General features: G+C 42.8%; 1 protein-coding gene across 1 annotated transcript in view; it reads left to right on the top strand.

The window, feature by feature from the left end:
* The first annotated feature begins 2,704 nt into the window (after positions 1-2,704).
* Positions 2,705-19,648, top strand: part of ZNF638 (zinc finger protein 638) — a 273,992-nt gene continuing 257,048 nt past the window's right edge. Inside the window, exon 1 of the mRNA XM_082250361.1 lies at positions 2,705-2,841. Coding sequence (XP_082106487.1) covers positions 2,735-2,841 — 107 coding nt within the window. The 5' untranslated portion in view covers positions 2,705-2,734. The remainder of the gene's footprint in view (positions 2,842-19,648) is intronic.

The following is a 19,648-nucleotide window of genomic DNA, read 5'->3' as shown; positions in this document are numbered from 1 at the left end:
CAGCACATCGTTTGGGCAGACAATTTGCAATTCTGACAAAGATTCTTCCATTGCCATGGGCAACCATCACTGTGCATTTGATTTAGGGATAGACCCATTATTGGCAAGACTGATATATCGGGGGCCGATATGCACTTTCCCCAATATATCGGTATCGGCCCCAAAACTGGCCGATAATGCCGATATTTTTGTTACGTCATTTTGCCTTTTTAGGCCGGCTCCCTCACCTTGGACAGCCTCATCTGGAGTCAGGACTAGTCTCGCATAAGTGTATCACAGCCATAGACCCACCCACAGCAGCCCGATGCCAGCCAGCTACCCATATCCACAGCCCCCTTACCAGCCAGCCAACCACAGGCACTGTACCAGCGAGCCAGCCAGCCACCCACAGGCCCTGTACCAGTCAGCCAGCCACCCACAGGCCCTGTACCTGCCAGCCACAGGCACTTTACCAGCTAGCCAGCCACAGGCCCTGTACCAGCCACCCACAGGTACTCTACCAGCCAGCCAGCCACAGGCCCTGTCCCAGCCAGTCACCCACAGCCCCTGTGCCAGCTACCCACCCACCACAGGGTGCCAGACAGCCAGCCACCCACAGACAGGGTGCCAGACAGCCAGCCTTCCACAGGCCCTGTACCAGGCAACCGCCCGCAGGCCCTGTACCAGCCAGCCACCCACCTACCACAGAGTGCCAGCCAGCCAGCCAGCCACCCACCACAGGCTGCCAGACAGCCAGCCACCCACCACAGGGTGCCAGCAAGCCAGCCATTAAGCATTAAACAAAAATTTACATGTTCAGTACCAGATTTGTGTCAAAATGTGTCTTCGTTTTTCAAAACTTGTACAAAATATCGGCCCATATCGGCCAATACCGATATGCGATGGCCAAAATATCAGTATCGGTATCGGCCCTGAAAAACCCATATCGGTCTATCCCGAATTTGATTCCTCATCCCCCTCTCCCTATCTCCTGTAGAGCAGGCCTCACACATCTCTAGAGCATTGGAACACAGTTTTTGAGAAAAAAATGACATTTTCGAAAAAAAATTCTTCGGTCGTTGCCATTAGCAACCATTCCAGTAACCCAGAGCGATATCCTGGATGAGCCCCTGGGTTACCATTAGCAACTGACAGTAGATAAATGGCATGAGTGGGATACTCCAACTAGTAACTATCCACAATTCTGAGAACAAGTGACTGTAGAATGCGGGAAGGCCGCTGCTTTGCTTTCACTCTGCTGAAGTACTGTTCCTGCTTGAATACTCTCTTCAGGCTTAATAACTTGGCACCCCCTTTACTCTCACTGCCTGTGTGCTGACACCCGTCCACTGACTCTAGCCATTGGAGTGGTCACCTTCCTGGCAGACCCCTTGGCAAGCTCCCTGTACTCACAGACACTGTTTTTCCAGAGTTGCTCTGTCTTCACCTCCACCGTCAGCTTCCACTGGACCTCTGGTTTTAGCCACACTTTCTGGTCCACTAGGCCGACTGCTTGTGACCACCATGCACAGCAAACAGGAAGAGAGACAGCCGTCACCCTCCTCCTGGGACCTGGCTTCCCGCCCAAAGACACCCTGTCACAGGTGCCCTTGGCTTTTATAAGGTATCCCAGGATGCACCATGGTTTGTGCCAACCCACTGAGATAGTTACAAAAGCCTGTGTGTCACTGGCGGGGTTTCCTCCACTGTCCAACAGGCTCCCCTATTGGATACAGTGGGGACAATCCCTCGGTCCAGATGAATCACACCCTGGACACATGTAACTCATGCTTTCCCGATAAGCAGACAGAGCAACTATACTTTCCCTGCCTAGCACCTACATAGGAGGGTGTTACATCCAAAAAATATTGGGTTATCTATGGTGTTTTTTTGCATTACAATTCATTAACCACCAACCGCACCATTAAAGTGTTTTTTAAAAAAAATCCGTTTGAAAAACCGCTGTGCAAATACTGTGTGACATAAAATATTGCAATGATGACCATTTAATTTTCTAGGGTCCCTCCTAAAACAAAAATATATATATATAAGAAAGAAAAGAAAACTAATGCAGCCACCATTTAAGGAATGCTAAGCAGAAGTGTATTGGATTTTTGTTCTAGGGTTTAGATAGACGTTGGTTTCTGGAGATGCACGGGGGTATCTTCCCCTTCTGTAGATCCCTTTCTATGCAGAGCCAGGAGGGGTGATGTAATTATGTACAGACACAGCTGTGAATCAGTGAGCCCGTGATTTCTCTCCGCTCTCCGGAGAAAGTTTTGGGAATTTATACGGCTGACACATGCTTGTGTCTATCTAGCGGTCACGCCCTCCCTGATCCGTGCCAACCGCCCTGCCCCTGTGGTCACAAACCCTCATCTCACAGCTTTACTCGTCTGTCGAGCTCTGGAAAAGTTGCTAAGCTGCCGAGTGCCAGGGCTTAAAGGAATTCCCCGCTTTAGTCATCGGAGACCTCTGGATCCAACCAAACCCTCACCTGCCGCTTCCTCCTACCTGGTCGCTCACCCATGGATTGGTCACCACTGAGGAAAGCAGCCCCCTGAGTTTCCTCCTTTGCGCTGGTCCTGAAGGGCAACGTTGTTTATGCTGCTGGAAAAAATTTTGGGGGGGCAGATTTTAGGAAAATACTGACAAGTCGTTCTAGTTCCGGGGTTGGTGGGCTTGGTGCGGCTTGACCCATGCCAGTTACGTGGAGGTGACCGACGTATCTGGAAGTGGCCGGACGAATGGAAAAATGCAACAACAAAATGAGGTGAACAGCAGCAAAGAATGTACTGTTCACCGCAATGGAGTAACCCAACAGGGTAACCCCGGGCCGGGGGCACCGGATCCACGGCAAAGGTAAAATACCTTATATACTATATTATACTACACTACACTACACTACACTACACTACACTACACTATACTACACTATACTATACTATACTATACTATACTATACTATACTATACTATACTATACTATACTATACTACACTACACTACACTACACTACACTACACTACACTATACTACACTACACTATACTACACTATACTATACTTTACTACACTATACTATACTTCACTATACTATACTATACTATACTATACTATACTTCACTATACTATTCTATACTACACTACACTACACTACACTATACTACACTACACTAAACTATACTACACTACACTATACTATACTTCACTATACTATACTATACTATACGTCACTATACGTCACTATACTATACTACACTACACTACACTACACTACACTATACTACACTACACTACACTACACTACACTATACTACACTACACTACACTACACTACACTATACTACACTACACTACACTATACTTCACTATACTATACTATACGTCACTATACGTCACTATACTATACTACACTACACTACACTACACTATACTTCACTATACTACACTACACTACACTACACTACACTATACTATACTATACTACACTATACTACACTACACTACACTATACTACACTTCACTATACTATACTATACTTCACTATACTATACTATACTATACTATACTACACTACACTACACTACACTATACTACACTACACTACACTATACTTCACTATACTATACTATACGTCACTATACTATACTACACTACACTACACTACACTACACTATACTTCACTATACTACACTACACTACACTACACTACACTATACTATACTATACTACACTATACTACACTACACTACACTACACTATACTATTCTTCACTACACTATACTATACTTCACTATACTATACTATACTATACTATACTATACTATACTACACTACACTACACTACACTACACTACACTACACTATACTTCACTATACTATACTATACTTCACTATACTACACTACACTACACTACACTACACTATACTACACTACACTATACTACACTATACTATACTTCACTATACTACACTATACTACACTACACTACACTACACTACACTACACTACACTACACTACACTACACTACACTATACTATACTATACTATACTATACTATACTATACTATACTATACTATACTACACTATACTATACTACACTATACTATACTTCACTATACTATACTACACTACACTACACTATACTATACTTCACTATACTATACTATACTACACTACACTACACTATACTATACTATACTTCACTAGGGGGGAGCTGAGAACATGCATAGTCAGATGAGAACACTCCAAATAGTTTTTTGTATAGAAGGAACTGTCTGTGTTACGTCAGAGCAGCCAATAAGAATCAAGCGTCACCCAAAAAAATTCGGGCAACATGTGCTGCGCTAAGGCAGCGGATTCATTTTGTATGGACTCCCTAACAAAAAAAAAAAAAAAAAAGTGCATGTCTTTTTTTTCTTTTTAAGAAATTTTTATTGGGTTTTCACAAAACAAAAAGATGAACCAAGTAAGAGGCATGTCATTTTTTAGGCAGCAGACCATGGCACGCGGTAGTACATTAGCGTGGGTTGTGGTGCGCTAAAATGCAGGTGTATTAAATGTACCATTTAGAATGAATGACACCACAGCACCCCAACATACAAAAAAAAAAAAAACTGTTTTTGCAGGTTGCAGTAACCCAGAGGACAGAACCCAGACAGGTTTTAAATCTGTAAAAAAAAAAAAAAAAACAACTTCAATGGGAACTGCATTTGTCAATATTTAAAATGCTGACACTTCTCAATATCTCCAGCAGTGTGTAAAGGGGACTTCAGCACTCCAAACAGACACAAAATATAGTAAATAAACGAAAATATATATATATTTTTTTAAAAAGTATAAAATAAATTTAGTATTATTATTATTATACATAATAATAATAATAATAATAATATAAAATAATATTTTTTATGGGATTTCTGAATGCTGAAATTTAATTTACATACATAGTAAAATATGATAATATAATAAAAATAATAATAATTATATACTACTGTATATATAGTATATAATGTATTAATTAGTAATATAGCATATAATAACATATATAAAATTATTACAGTAATGTTATTGTATGAATAATATATTATTTTATTTTTATTATTATCTTTAATATTATATATTATTATATGTTTTAATGAGATTCCAGCATTCAGAACTCAGAATACATTTTTTTTATTATTATTGATAACAATACCTTTAAAATATAAAATACAAATGTTATATTTTTTCGTAAAAAACATTTTGATTTATTTACCATTATTTGTGCATGTTCTGAATGTTGAAATCCCATTTACAAATATAATAATAATAATAATAAACAATGCAATATTATTATTATTACATACATTATTATATGCTGTGTTTCTAATTATTATATTATATACTATAGATATAGAATATTAATAATATTATTATTAATATATAACAATATGTTATTAATACAATAATATTAATATTATTATTATAATTATTATTATTATCATTATTCATAATAATATAATACTACTAATAATAATATATAAAAATTATATTTTATAAGGGATTTCTGAATGCTGATATTCAAATAACACATACTAATATATGACAATATAATACCAATAATAATAATAATTATATAATATATATTGTATATAATGTATTATTTGTAATATAGCATATAATAACATATATAAAATTATTAATGTTATTGTATGAATAATAAATTGATATTTTATTTTTATTATTATCATTAATATTATATATTATTATATGTTTTAATGAGATTTCAGCATTCAGAACTCCCATGAAAAAATATATTTTTTTTATTATTATTAATAACAATACCTTTAATAAATAAAATACAAATGTTATATTTTTTTGTAAAAACATTTTGGTTTAATTACCATTATTTGTGCATGTTCTGAATGTTGAAATCCCATTTACAAATATAATAATATAGTAATAATAAACAATATATTATTAATACAATATTATTATTATTATTATTATTATTATTATTATTATTATTATTATTATTATTATTATATACATGAATATATGCTGTGTTTCTAATTATTAGATCATATGCTATAGATATAGAATATTATTAATATTATCATTAATAATATATATTATAACAACAACAATATGTTATTAATACAGTAATAGTAATATTATTCTATACACTATTATTATTATTATTGTTGTGATTATTATTATTATTTTTACTCATAATAATAATAAAAATAATAATATATAAAAATTATATTTTATATGGGCTTTATGAATGCTGAAATCCAATTTACACACATACTACTACATGATAATACCAATATATACTATATATAGTATATAATGTATTAATTAGTAATATAGCATATAATAAAAACATATATGAAAATATTAATATTATTGTATAAATAATATATTGCTATTTTTTATTATTATTATTATTATTATTATTAATATCATTATTATTATATATTATTATATGTGTTAATGGGATTTCAGCACTCCCATACAAAATATAATTTATATTTTGTATTAATATTATTATTATTATTATTATTATTATTATTAATAGCAATAACATTAATATATAAAATATAAATATTATATTTCTTTGTAAAAACATTTTGGTTTATTTACTATTATTTGTGTATGTTCTAAATGTTGAAAAAAATATGATAATATAATAATAATTGTAATAATATTAAACAATATATTATTAATACAATATCATTAATATTATTATTTTCTACATTATTATGATTATTATTATATGCTGTATTTTTATATATACTATAGATATAGTATCTTACTGTTGTTATTATTATTACAAATAATAATAATAAAATGATACTATGACTAGTGTAAAATATATTATAATATATTATAATATAATATAATAAATGAGTAATACTGTATATAATATTATTGTATTATGACTGTATAAAAAGTCAGGAAAAAAAACTCTAGAGTCTAAGCACATGTATGCAAAATATAAACAGTGCACATAAAAGCCACTTCTTATTTGTATGGCCCCAAGTTTTTTTACTTACTGTATATATAAGTATAAAATAAACCACAGAAGGTCAATGCATTTTGTGGAAGAGGTTCGCTTCTTCAGGACCCGGATATCTGCTGGTACTCTTGATTGAATGGGTACATAAAATAGTATACAGTATTTTTTATAAAAAATATCTTTTGTTGTTTGTTTTTTTTTTTTTAAACTATCATTTATGTATGTTTTGAATGCTGGAAAAAGTTATATTTACAACAAATTGTAAGAGATAAAGCATCAAATCTGATTATTTAATGGGGGGGGGGGGGGTATGGTCTGTTATTCAGAATTTCAATAATGTAACTCAAGCTTAGGTGCTAAAAACAAAAACTTTTTAGATTTTAGAACCAAATGACAAGTTTTGTTTTTTACCTTTTCTTTTTTTTTTTTGGGCTGCTTTCTGTTTTTATTCTAGCCAAGTAGCAGCTTTAAAAAATAAAAAAGATTGCATTGGAATGACGGGGACTCCCTGCAGGCTGTGCAGATTCAGCTCTCCCTGCAGGCTGTGCCAAGTCAGCTCTTCCTGTGGTGGGGCAGAGTCAGCTCTCCCTGTGGCTGTGCAGAGTCAACTCTCCCTGCAGGCTGTGCAGAGTCAACTCTCCCTGTGGCTGTGCAGAGTCAGCTCTCCCTGTGGCTGTGCAGAGTCAACTCTCCCTGCAGGCTGTGCAGAGTCAACTCTCCCTGTGGCTGTGCCAAGTCAGCTCTTCCTGTGGTGGGGCAGAGTCAGCTCTCCTTGCAGGCTGTGCAGAGTTGGCTCTTCCTGTGGCTGTGCAGAGTCAGCTCTCCCCGCAGGCTGTGCGGAATCAGCTCTCCCTGTGGATGTGCAGAGTCAACTCTCCCTGCAGGCTATGCAGAGTCAGCTCTCCCCGCAGGCTGTGCAGAGTCAGCTCTCCCTGTGGCTGTGCAGAGTCAGCTCTCCCTGTGGCTGTGCAGAGTCAACTCTCCCTGCAGGCTATGCAGAGTCAGCTCTCGCTGCAGGCTATGCAGAGTCAGCTCTCCCTATGGCTGTGCAGAGTCAACTCTCCCTGCAGGCTATGCAGAGTCAGCTCTCCCCGCAGGCTGTGCAGAATCAGCTCTCCCTTTGGCTGTGCAGAGTCAACTCTCCCTGCGGGCTGTGCAGATTAAACTCTCCCTGCAGGCTGTGCAGAGTCAGCTCTCCCTGTGGCTGTGCAGAGTCAACTCTCCCTGCAGGCTGTGCAGATTAAACTCTCCCTGCAGGCTGTGCAGAGTCAGCTCTCCCTGCAGGTTGCGCAGAGTCAGCTCTCCCTGCAGTCTGTGCAGTCAGCTCTCCCTGTGGCTGTGCCAAGTCAGCTCTTCCTGTGGCTGTGCAGAGTCAGCTCTCCCTGTGGCTGTGCAGAGTCAGCTCTCCCTGTGGCTGTGCAGAGTCAACTCTCCCTGCAGGCTGTGCAGATTAAACTCTCCCTGCAGGCTGTGCAGTGTCAGCTCTTCCTGTGGCTGTGCAGAGTCAGCTCTCCCTGCAGGCTGTGCAGAGTCAGCTCTCCCTGTGGCTGTGCCAAGTCAGCTCTTCCTGTGGTGGGGCAGAGTCAGCTCTCCCTGCAGGCTGTGCAGAGTCGGCTCTTCCTGTGGCTGTGCAGAGTCAGCTCTCCCCACAGGCTGTGCAGAATCAGCTCTCCCTGTGGCTGTGCCAAGTCAGCTCTTCCTGTGGCTGTGCAGAGTCAGCTCTCCCTGTGGCTGTGCAGAGTCAGCTCTCCCTGTGGCTGTGCAGAGTCAACTCTCCCTGCAGGCTGTGCAGATTAAACTCTCCCTGCAGGCTGTGCAGTGTCAGCTCTTCCTGTGGCTGTGCAGAGTCAGCTCTCCCTGCAGGCTGTGCAGAGTCAGCTCTCCCTGTGGCTGTGCCAAGTCAGCTCTTCCTGTGGTGGGGCAGAGTCAGCTCTCCCTGCAGGCTGTGCAGAGTCGGCTCTTCCTGTGGCTGTGCAGAGTCAGCTCTCCCCACAGGCTGTGCAGAATCAGCTCTCCCTGTGGCTGTGCAGAGTCAACTCTCCCTGCAGGCTATGCAGAGTCAGCTCTCCCCGCAGGCTGTGCAGAGTCAGCTCTCCCTGTGGCTGTGCAGAGTCAGCTCTCCCTGTGGCTGTGCAGAGTCAACTCTCCCTGCAGGCTATGCAGAGTCAGCTCTCGCTGCAGGCTATGCAGAGTCAGCTCTCCCTATGGCTGTGCAGAGTCAACTCTCCCTGCAGGCTATGCAGAGTCAGCTCTCCCCGCAGGCTGTGCAGAATCAGCTCTCCCTGTGGCTGTGCAGAGTCAACTCTCCCTGCAGGCTGTGCAGATTAAACTCTCCCTGCAGGCTGTGCAGAGTCAGCTCTCCCTGTGGCTGTGGAGAGTCAACTCTCCCTGCAGGTTGTGCAGATTAAACTCTCCCTGCAGGCTGTGCAGAGTCAGCTCTCCCTGCAGGTTGCGCAGAGTCAGCTCTCCCTGCAGTCTATGCAGAGTCAGCTCTCCCTGTGGCTGTGCCAAGTCAACTCTCCCTGCAGGCTGTGCAGAGTCAGCTCTCCCTGTGGCTGTGCAGAGTCAGCTCTCCCTGCAGGCTGTGCAGAGTCAGCTCTCCCTGTGGCTGTGCAGAGTCAGCTCTCCCTGCAGGCTGTGCAGAGTCAGCTCTCCTTGCAGGCTGTGCAGAGTCAGCTCTCCCTGCAGGCTGTGCAGAGTCAGCTCTCCCTGTGGCTGTGCCAAGTCAGCTCTTCCTGCAGGCTGTGCAGAGTCAGCTCTCCCTGCAGGCTGTGCAGAGTCAGCTCTCCCTGCAGGCTGTGCAGAGTCAGCTCTCCCTGCAGGCTGTGCAGAGTCGGCTCTTCCTGTGGCTGTGATACATTGTAGAGTCATCAGTGAGGGAAATGGACGTAGATGGATCGTCTCATCCTAGTTGCAGAATGTGATGTTTGGCTGTGATTTGGACCATGTTTAGCTGTCTATATGAAGAAGGTGCTGTGATCTCTCCAGAACACAACTAGATATGAATATGAACGATCCTGGATCTTGTAACCTGGTGGGGGGGGGGGGCGGTAAAAAAAGGCTGGGTTTGTTTATAGAGGACTTCCTTAAGGTATTATTAAACCCCCCCCCCCCCCAGTGTTTTTTTAGTTTATCACAAAAAAACACAATAAAATAAACATCCCCCAGCCAACTGTTTGTTAAAATCCTTACAGTTTACAACTTACAATGATGCCGGCTCCTGCTCTCTCAGTGCTGCTTCCCTGAACTTCTGGTCTCAAGAGAAAAGACGGTGGACAGCGCAGTCTGGAGTCAGTTTGTTAGTTTGGAGGAGCAGAGGAGTGTTTTGCTATCCTTGGGCTGTGTGTTTCTATTGATGTACACAGTGTAGGGAGGCACAACTCTAGTCCCTGCATGCAAGGGGGGCTCCATTGGATGCTGCATGAGAAAGGAGCCACCCTGAGGCTGGAAACCTGTGGCAGCGCTTAAACTGGAACCGCGGACAAGGATTAAAAGGTAAAAAATCTGCATAGTCAGTAAGGCGGGGTTCACACAGGTCCGGCTGCGGTTCACAGTCCAGAGTCCGATGCATTTCTATTCACCGGTTCATGTGTGATTCAGGTGCAATTTTTTGCTTGAATTCGCTCCAGAACCAGACCCATAAATGCACAGGACCCTTTCCAAAACTGCACCGCGGGCTCCCCGGACATGTGCGTGAATCAGCTTCGGTCACATTCACATCTTATGCAAATTAGAAGCAGTCATAAACTCATCCAATTCACACATACACTATAATACCAAAAGTATTGGGACGCCTTCCTTTACACACGAACTGTACCCCACTTCTGGACCAGAAGGTTTTACCCCCCTTAATGACCAGGCCATTTTTTGCGATTGAGCACTGCGTTACTTTAACGGAAAATTGCGCGGTCGGGCGACCCTGTACCCAAATACAATTGATGTCCTTTTTCCCCACAAATAGAGCTTTCTTTTGGTGGTATTTGATCACCTCTGCGATTTTTATTTTGTGCGCTATAAACAAAAAAAGAGCGAAAATTCTGAAAAAAAAAACAACAACATTTTCATTTTAGGCCAAATTGTATTCCGCTACATATTTTCGGGTAAAAAAAAAAATGGCAAAAGGCGTATTTTGATTGGTTTACGCAAAAGTTATCGCGTCTTCAAACTAGGATGAAAAATGTATGTCATTTATGTAGCAGGTTTTCCAGGCCTGTGGCCCGATGTGGGTCTGCCATTGTTACCGGTTACCTCTCCAGCCCATGTGAGCTGAGGCCCTGGGTGTGACAACTGAGACATTGACAACTCCGCCATCTTTGTTTTGTTGTTTTATTGTATTTAACCACTTTACCACTGGAGGATTTTCCTGCTTAACGTCCAGGCCACTTTTTGCAACTTGGCACTGCACGAATTTAACTGACAATTGCGCAGTCATGCAACCCTGTACCCAAACTAAATTTACGTCCTTATTTTCCCACAAACAGAGCTTTCTTTTGGGGGTATTTGATCACCTCTGTGCTTTTCATTTTTTGCGATATTAATAAAAAAAGAGCAAAAATTTTGCCAAAAAATTGCCATTTTCTACTTTGACAGTTAAAAAATATCCAATATATTCAATTTTTGTCATATATTTAGGCCAAAATGAATTTAGCTACATGTCTTTGACAAAAAAATTCTCAACGAGTGTATTTTTAACCGCTTTAAGACCGGAAGATTTTACCCCATTCCTGACCAGGCTATATTTTGCGATTCGGCACTGCGTTACTTTAACAGACAATTGCGTGGTTGTGTGACGCTGTACACAAATTAAATTTATGTCCTTTTTTCCCCCCACAAACAGAGCTTTCTTTTGGTGGTATTTGATCGCCTGTGACATTTTAAATTTTTGAACAAAAGAGAGTGACAATTTTGAAAAAAACAACAATATTTTTTACATTCTGATATATAACATTCCCAAAAACAAATTTATAATTCAAAATTTTTTAACATTTTAGGCCAATTTCTTTTCTGCTACATATTTTTGGTAAAAAAAAAAAATCACAATAAGCATATTTTGATTGGTTTGCGCAAAAGTTATCGCGTCTACCAACTACGGGAAAGATTTATGTCATTTTTATTGTTTATTTTTTTTTTTACTAGTAATGGCGGCGATCTGCGATTTTTTTTTGCAGGACTGCGACATTGCGGTGGACAGATCGGACCCTTGACTGACATTTTTGACACTTTTGGGGTTACCAGTGACATTACTACAGTAATCAGCGCTATACATATGCACTGCTACTGTAATAATGACACTGGCAGGGAAGGGGTTAACATTATTGATGATAAAGGGGTTAAATGTGTGTCTCGTGCTTACTGACGTGTGTGGGGGGAGGGGGTTGTGTGACACAGACAGCTGTATCTGTCCCTGCCTGTCACATAGGAGATCCGCCCGCTTTGTTTACACAAGCGGGCGGATTTCCTCACTCGATCCCCGATGATCCTCCCCTGACCCGACTCCCGCTGTGTCTGAATACAGCGGGAGCGAGCCTCCGGTGGCGCGCGCGCGCCGCCGAGAGAGGGGAGAGTAAGGTGACGTAGGTCTACATCGCCAGACCTTAATGAGCCACTTTGCCGCAGTAGCATCACAGTGACCTGTGGTAAAGTGGATGGGACAAGGGAATGAGTGGGATACTCCTTTAGGCTCAACTAAATACAACTTGGGACTTAATCCAGAAAAATGCCCGATGGTGCTGCCTTGATGCCAGCCGACGCCAGCCAACGCTCACTGACTCTTAGAACACACTGTAGCTTGATAGAAATGCTGAATCCTCGATTTTAAGTCCAGAAGATCCAGGACTGTGGCAGAACTACTGGCACTGCGGTACTGCAAAGTCACTGACTACTCCCCTCCAGCCTTGCACTGGCTTGAGGTAATATTGTGTAGATTCCTGTATGGCTGCAACTCTCAACTGGCACACTCTGTACAATTCAGGGCCCAAAACTGCAGGTGTCCCCTTTAACCTTGAACTCTTCGGGGTTCACTGACTATGTACCCCCTGGGTAACTTCAAGGTCCTCAACCTAGTTACCCCCTTTCCTTAGCTAGCTGGCACTGGAACCCAGAACCTCTTCCGGAGTGGTCTCCTCTGACTTTAAGCAGACCCCCAGGGGCAATCCTCAGTACTCACAACCTGTGTAGGCTTTCTGGGACTGGACCCCTCTCTCTCTCCGCTGGTTCTCGGCACACCGGATCCCCTCAGCTCAACTCAGCACTATCTGGATTCTCAGGCGACACCCCGAGATATCCACTTTCCTCAGACAGGAGGAGAGACAGCCGTACTCTCCCTCCTGGGACTCTGCTCCCGCCAAATACCCCCAGGGGCAATCCTCAGTACTCACGACCTGTGTAGGCTTTCCTGGGACTGGACCCCTCTCTCTCTCCGTAGGTTCTCGGCACATCGGTTCTCCTCAGCTCAACTCACCACTCTCTGGACACTCAGGCGACACCCCGAGACATCCACCTTCCTCAGACAGAAGGAGAGACAGCCGTACTCTCCCTCCTGGAACTCTGCTCCCGCCAAAGACCCCCAGGGGCAATCCTCAGTACTCACGAGCTGTGTAGGCTTTCCTGGGACTGGACCCCTCTCTCTCTTTGCTGGTTCTCGGCACACCGGATCCCCTCAGCTCAACTCAGCACTCTCTGGATTCTCAGGCGACACCCCGAGACATCCACCTTCCTCAGACAGGAGAAGAGACAGCCGCACTCTCCTTCCTGGGACTCTGCTCCCGCCAAAGACCCCATGTCACACGCTTCCCCCAAACTCTCCCAGAATCCTTTGCAGCATAATCTGCCTTCTGGGCTAGTTACAAGCTTGGATGTTGTTGTGGAAATTAATAGGGCTCGGAGCATAGAAACCCGCTTCAGTGCGCTCAAAATTAATACGCACCAAACACTATTAATAGCTTGTACTGAAAAGTACAATTGTACCGCTCTTCTGTTTAAAGTTTCCCAGCGCTGGCAGCAAAGAAATGAACAGACATGCTTGCTGTAGTCAATTCGATGCTCTCTGGGGGGTTCCTCTGAGTAACTGCTTCCTCCAGGACACATCAGGTTTATTTAACAAAAAGGGAGTTACAGGGAGTTGCTTCAAGACCACCAATCACAGAACATGTATACATTCAAAAAAACAATAGAAACTGTGGAGTACATGCCTATGAATGGACACGAGCGAACAAAGGGCTCAACTGCCACAAGGGGCACATGGCTTTTCATTGTTCATTCATGTCAATCCGTAAACATGGATACATTACCTGTTAGTGGGTCTTCATCAAACATAATTCACATATAAAGCTTATTTGATAGTGACCATTCTATTTGTTCCAGTTGATGAGGTTTTATCTGCATAAGATAATAGCAGCAGCCCCTCAGTCACACCGATCGAATGTGACTAAAAGGTGCCATCTATTAATCTTGGTAAAATGATAAGAATTTCCATATCACAAACATATCTCAGCAGTACAGGGCCCCGAACTGCGGACATAGATCCATGCGATGGACTCTCTTTGCTACTAGTATTGTGCCATCTCATCCAATGGAAGGGTTTCACTAACAAGTCTTTCCTGCAATGATAGTTAAAGCGACAATCAATGTGAATAGCGATTATCGGTAAAACTCGACACTGGGAGACATTATGACTATTTAACTAAAGAAATGTCCACAACCAAAATTTCCACAACAATGTGTCCCCTGATTGGGCTTCCTCCACTGCCCTATGAGGAGCCTCTCACAGGAGCCAGTGGGGAGACTTCCCCCTCAGCAGGCACATCTGGAAGCCCTTACACCCTGACCAAAAGAAATCATGGCCCTGCTGTTAGGCAGACAAGGCCCACTATACATTTACCTAGCACCTACCTTGTAGGGTGCTACATTTAGAAAAAAATATATATATTTTCCACTTTCTGCTATATAACATTCCCAAAAAAAAAAATTAAAAATCATTTTTTTAACATTTTAGGCTAATTTGTATTCTGCTACATATTTCCGATAAAAAAAAATCCCAATAAGCGTATTTTGATTGGTTTGCGCAAAAGTTATCGCGTCTTCAAACTAGGGGAAAAATGTGTCATTTAGAAAAAAAAAAACAATATTTTTCACTTTCTGCTATATAACATTCCCAAAAAAAATAAATAAATAAAAATCATTTTTTTTTTTTTATAATTTTAGGCCAATTTGTATTCTGCTACATATTTTCGGTAAAACAAAAAAAAAAATCCCAATAAGCGTATTTTAATTGGTTTGCGCACAAGTTATCGCATCTACAAACTAGGGAAAGTTTATGTCATTCAGAAAAAAAAATATATATATATTTCACTTTCTGTTATATAACATTCCCAAAAAAAATAAAAAATAATTTTTTTTATAATTTTAGGCCAATTTGTATTCTGCTACATAGTTTCGGTAAAAAAAAAAATCGCAATAAGTGAATTTTGATTGGTTTGCTCAAAAGTTATCGCGTCTCCTAACTAGGGAAAAGATTTATGTCACTCAGAAAAAAAAAAATAATATTTTTCCATTTCTGCTATATAACATTCCCAAAAAAAAAAAAATCAAATTTTTTATCATTTTTTGGGGCAATTTGCATTCTGCTACATATTTTTGGTAAAAAAAAATAAAAATCGCAATAAGTGTATTTTGATTGGTTTGTGCAAAAGTTATCGCGTCTACAAACTAGGGGAAAAATTTATGTCATTTTTTTTTTTTTTTTTTTAGTAATGGCGGCGATCTGCGATTTTTAGCGGGACTGCGACATTGCGGCGGACAGATCGGACCCCTAACTGACATTTTTTACACTTTTGGGGGGACTAGTGACATTACTACAGTAATCAGTGCTAAAAATATGCACTGTTACTGTAATAATGACAATGGCAGAGAAGGGGTTAACCCAGGGACGATCAAAGGGTTAAGTGTGAGCCTAGGGGGTGTTTTCTAACTGTATGGGGGAGGGGCTTGTGAAATGACCATAGAGACCTGTGATCCTATATAGCAGGCGCTTCGTGATCATTCCAGAGAGAAGAATGGTCAGCTGTGTTCACAACAGCAGTTCGTTCTTCTCTCTCAGCAGGGAGCGATCGCAGGTGCCCGGTGGCAATCGTGGCCACCAGCCCCATGGATCGGCTTTCCCGCTGCCTAGTGGGGGTGGGAGCACGCCAGCGGAGTGCACAGGACCGACGTAGGGCTATGTCGGTTCGTGCAGGAGAGCCAGTCTTAGTCCATAGGGTTCAATATTGAGTTGTCCCACCCTTTGCAGCTATAACAGCTTCAACTCCTCTGGGAAGGCTGTCCACAAGGATTAGGAGTGTGTCTATGGGATGTTTGACCATTCTTCCAGAAGTGCAATTGTGAGGTCAGGCACTGATGTTGGAGAGAAGGCCTGGCTCGCAGTCTGCACTCTAATTCATCCCAAAGGTGTTCAGTGAAAGGTGTCTCATCTCTGAAGTTTCACACTCACCTCACAAAGTAGCCAGTAGGTCACCATAGCAGTCCCAAAGAAATCAGCTGGGTCCATGTCCCAAAAAGATATAGGAGTCAGCAAAATTAGAGGCTGGCGGATGACCTGCATGTGCAGTAGGTTGTACAATCTAGTTGTTAAATGTGTGGCCAGCTGGAAATTAAGATTTTAGATTGATCCTCATTGGCAGCGTGGGGGGGGGGTCACTAGCACAGGGCACTTGGGGCATGTGCCCGCGGCAGCCATCAGGGGGGACAGCCCATACACATGTAAGGGGCCCGGGCATTCCGAGGGGCCCCATCGCCCAGGCCTCAACCAACGAGACCGAGTTGTTGCTGCTGTAGTAACTAGCAATTGCTAAAGCAGAGCGGCTGCAGAATAAGCCAATGCAGCTGAAGGGATGTCTCTTTGCTGAATATATAAGGCTATCTCTTTGCTGCATTGGGATATATGTTTGCTGAATACATGAGGCAGTCTCTTTACTGGATTGGGATGTGTCTTTGCTGAATATATGAGGCCGTCTCTTTACCCGATTGGGATGTCTCTTTGTTGGATTAGGATGTCTCTTTGCTGAATATATGAGGCAGTCTCTTTACTGGATTGGGATGTCTCTTTGTTGGATTAGGATGTCTCTTTGCTGAATATATGAGGCAGTCTCTTTACTGGATTGGGATGTCTCTTTGTTGGATTGGGATGTCTCTTTGCTGAATATATGGGGATGTCTCTTTGATGGATTGGATTCTATTTCATATATTAAGTTGTAAGAGTGTTAAAATAGAAGCAGGGGCACTGAAGGACTCGGTGTGGGATGGCCAGTGGGTGGATTCGGTTGGACGACCAGAGGGCGGGCCCTGCAGAATTTTGGTGGTCAGGCCCGGAGGTGGCCCAGGTCTAAAGTTGTGTAAGGGGCCCCAAAACGTCCAATGGCTGCCCTGCATGTGCCCTACTCTTCTCCTCAGTCCCCCACTTCAACAAAATCCATTTTTTGACATTTAGATTTTCTTGAAATAATTGCAATGCTGCAACATGAGTCAGAACAAACAGTGGTCCCTCCAGGCTTTTGTGCTGAGGAAGGAGAAGATAGATTAGAGCTGGGGGTAGATATGTGCTGAAGAAGGGGGTGTGTGAGGGGGTGCGATTTGTGCTTGGGGGTCAGTAAGGGTTTATTACTGCTTTACTCTACTTTTTATACTTTTTCTCACTTTTTTTTATTTTTCTACTTTTTTTTTCTTTTAGGGGGTTGTTGCTGCTTTGCAATTATTGCCTGGAGGGGGATATGTGTACCTAAGGATGAGGCAGAGGAATATTTGTGCTTGGGGAGAAATTTGCAAAGGTCGGGGACCCCGGGGTAGATTCACTGAAGGAGAAGTTTGTGAGGGGAAGAGATTAGCAGATTATTTAGGGGTTTGCTTGGGAGGAGGGAGATTTGTGCCTGGTGGAGATTTGTGCTTGGGAGGAGGGAGATTTGTGCCTGGTGGGGATTTGTGCTTGGGGGGAGATTTGTGCCTGGTGGAGATTTGTGCTTGGGGGAGGGAGATTTGTACCTTGTGTAGATTTGTGCTTGGGGGGAGGGAGATTTGTACCTTGTGTAGATTTGTGCTTGGGAGGAGGGAGATTTGTGCCTGGTGGAGATTTGTGCTTGGGGGAGGGAGATTTGTCCCTGGTGGAGATTTATGCTTGGGAGGAGGGAGATTTGTGCCTGGTGGAGATTTGTGCTTGGGAGGAGGGAGATTTGTGCCTGGTGGAGATTTGTGCTTGGGGGGAGATTTGTGCCTGGTGGAGATTTGTGCTTGGGGAGGGAGATTTGTACCTTGTGTAGATTTGTGCTTGGGGGGAGGGAGATTTGTGCCTGGTGGAAACTGTGCTTGGGGAGGGTGATTTGTGCCTGGTGGAAATTTGTGCTTGGGAGGAGGGAGATTTGTGCCTGGTGGAGATTTGTGCTTGGGGAGGGAGATTTGTCCCTGGTGGAGATTTATGCTTGGGAGGAGGGAGATTTGTGCCTGGTGAAGATTTGTGCTTGGGGGGAGGGAGATTTGTACCTTGTGTAGATTTGTGCTTGGGAGAAGGGAGATTTGCGCCTGGTGGAGATTTGTGCTTGGGAGGAGGGAGATTTGTGCCTGGTGGAGATTTGTGCTTGGGGAGGGAGATTTGTCCCTGGTGGAGATTTATGCTTGGGAGGAGGGAGATTTGTGCCTGCTGGAGATTTGTGCTTGGGAGGAGGGAGATTTGTGCCTGGTGGAGATTTGTGCTTGGGGGGAGATTTGTGCCTGGTGGAGATTTGTGCTTGGGGGAGGGAGATTTGTACCTTGTGTAGATTTGTGCTTGGGGGGAGGGAGATTTGTACCTTGTGTAGATTTGTGCTTGGGAGGAGGGAGATTTGTGCCTGGTGGAGATTTGTGCTTGGGGGAGGGAGATTTGTCCCTGGTGGAGATTTATGCTTGGGAGGAGGGAGATTTGTGCCTGGTGGAGATTTGTGCTTGGGAGGAGGGAGATTTGTGCCTGGTGGAGATTTGTGCTTGGGGGGAGATTTGTGCCTGGTGGAGATTTGTGCTTGGGGGAGGGAGATTTGTACCTTGTGTAGATTTGTGCTTGGGGGGAGGGAGATTTGTGCCTGGTGGAAACTGTGCTTGGGGAGGGTGATTTGTGCCTGGTGGAAATTTGTGCTTGGGAGGAGGGAGATTTGTGCCTGGTGGAGATTTGTGCTTGGGGAGGGAGATTTGTGCCTGGTGGAGATTTGTGCTTGGGAGGAGGGAGATTTGTGCCTGGTGGAGATTTGTGCTTGGGGAGGGAGATTTGTCCCTGGTGGAGATTTATGCTTGGGAGGAGGGAGATTTGTGCCTGGTGGAGATTTGTGCTTGGGAGGAGGGAGATTTGTGCCTGGTGGAGATTTGTGCTTGGGGGAGGGAGATTTGTACCTTGTGTAGATTTGTGCTTGTGGGGAGGGAGATTTGTACCTTGTGTAGATTTGTGCTTGGGAGAAGGGAGATTTGTGCCTGGTTGGAGATTTGTGCTTGGGAGGAGGGAGATTTGTGCCTGGTGGAGATTTGTGCTTGGGGGGAGATTTGTGCCTGGTGGAGATTTGTGCTTGGGGGAGGGAGATTTGTACCTTGTGTAGATTTGTGCTTGGGGGGAGGGAGATTTGTGCCTGGTGGAAACTGTGCTTGGGGAGGGT

The sequence above is a fragment of the Pelophylax lessonae genome (genome assembly GCF_965119305.1).
Source record: "Pelophylax lessonae genome assembly, chromosome: 1".
NCBI classification, from domain to species: Eukaryota; Metazoa; Chordata; class Amphibia; order Anura; family Ranidae; genus Pelophylax; species Pelophylax lessonae.
The sequence above is the reverse complement of the archived record's forward strand: the minus strand, read 5'-3'. Positions and strand labels throughout refer to the sequence as shown.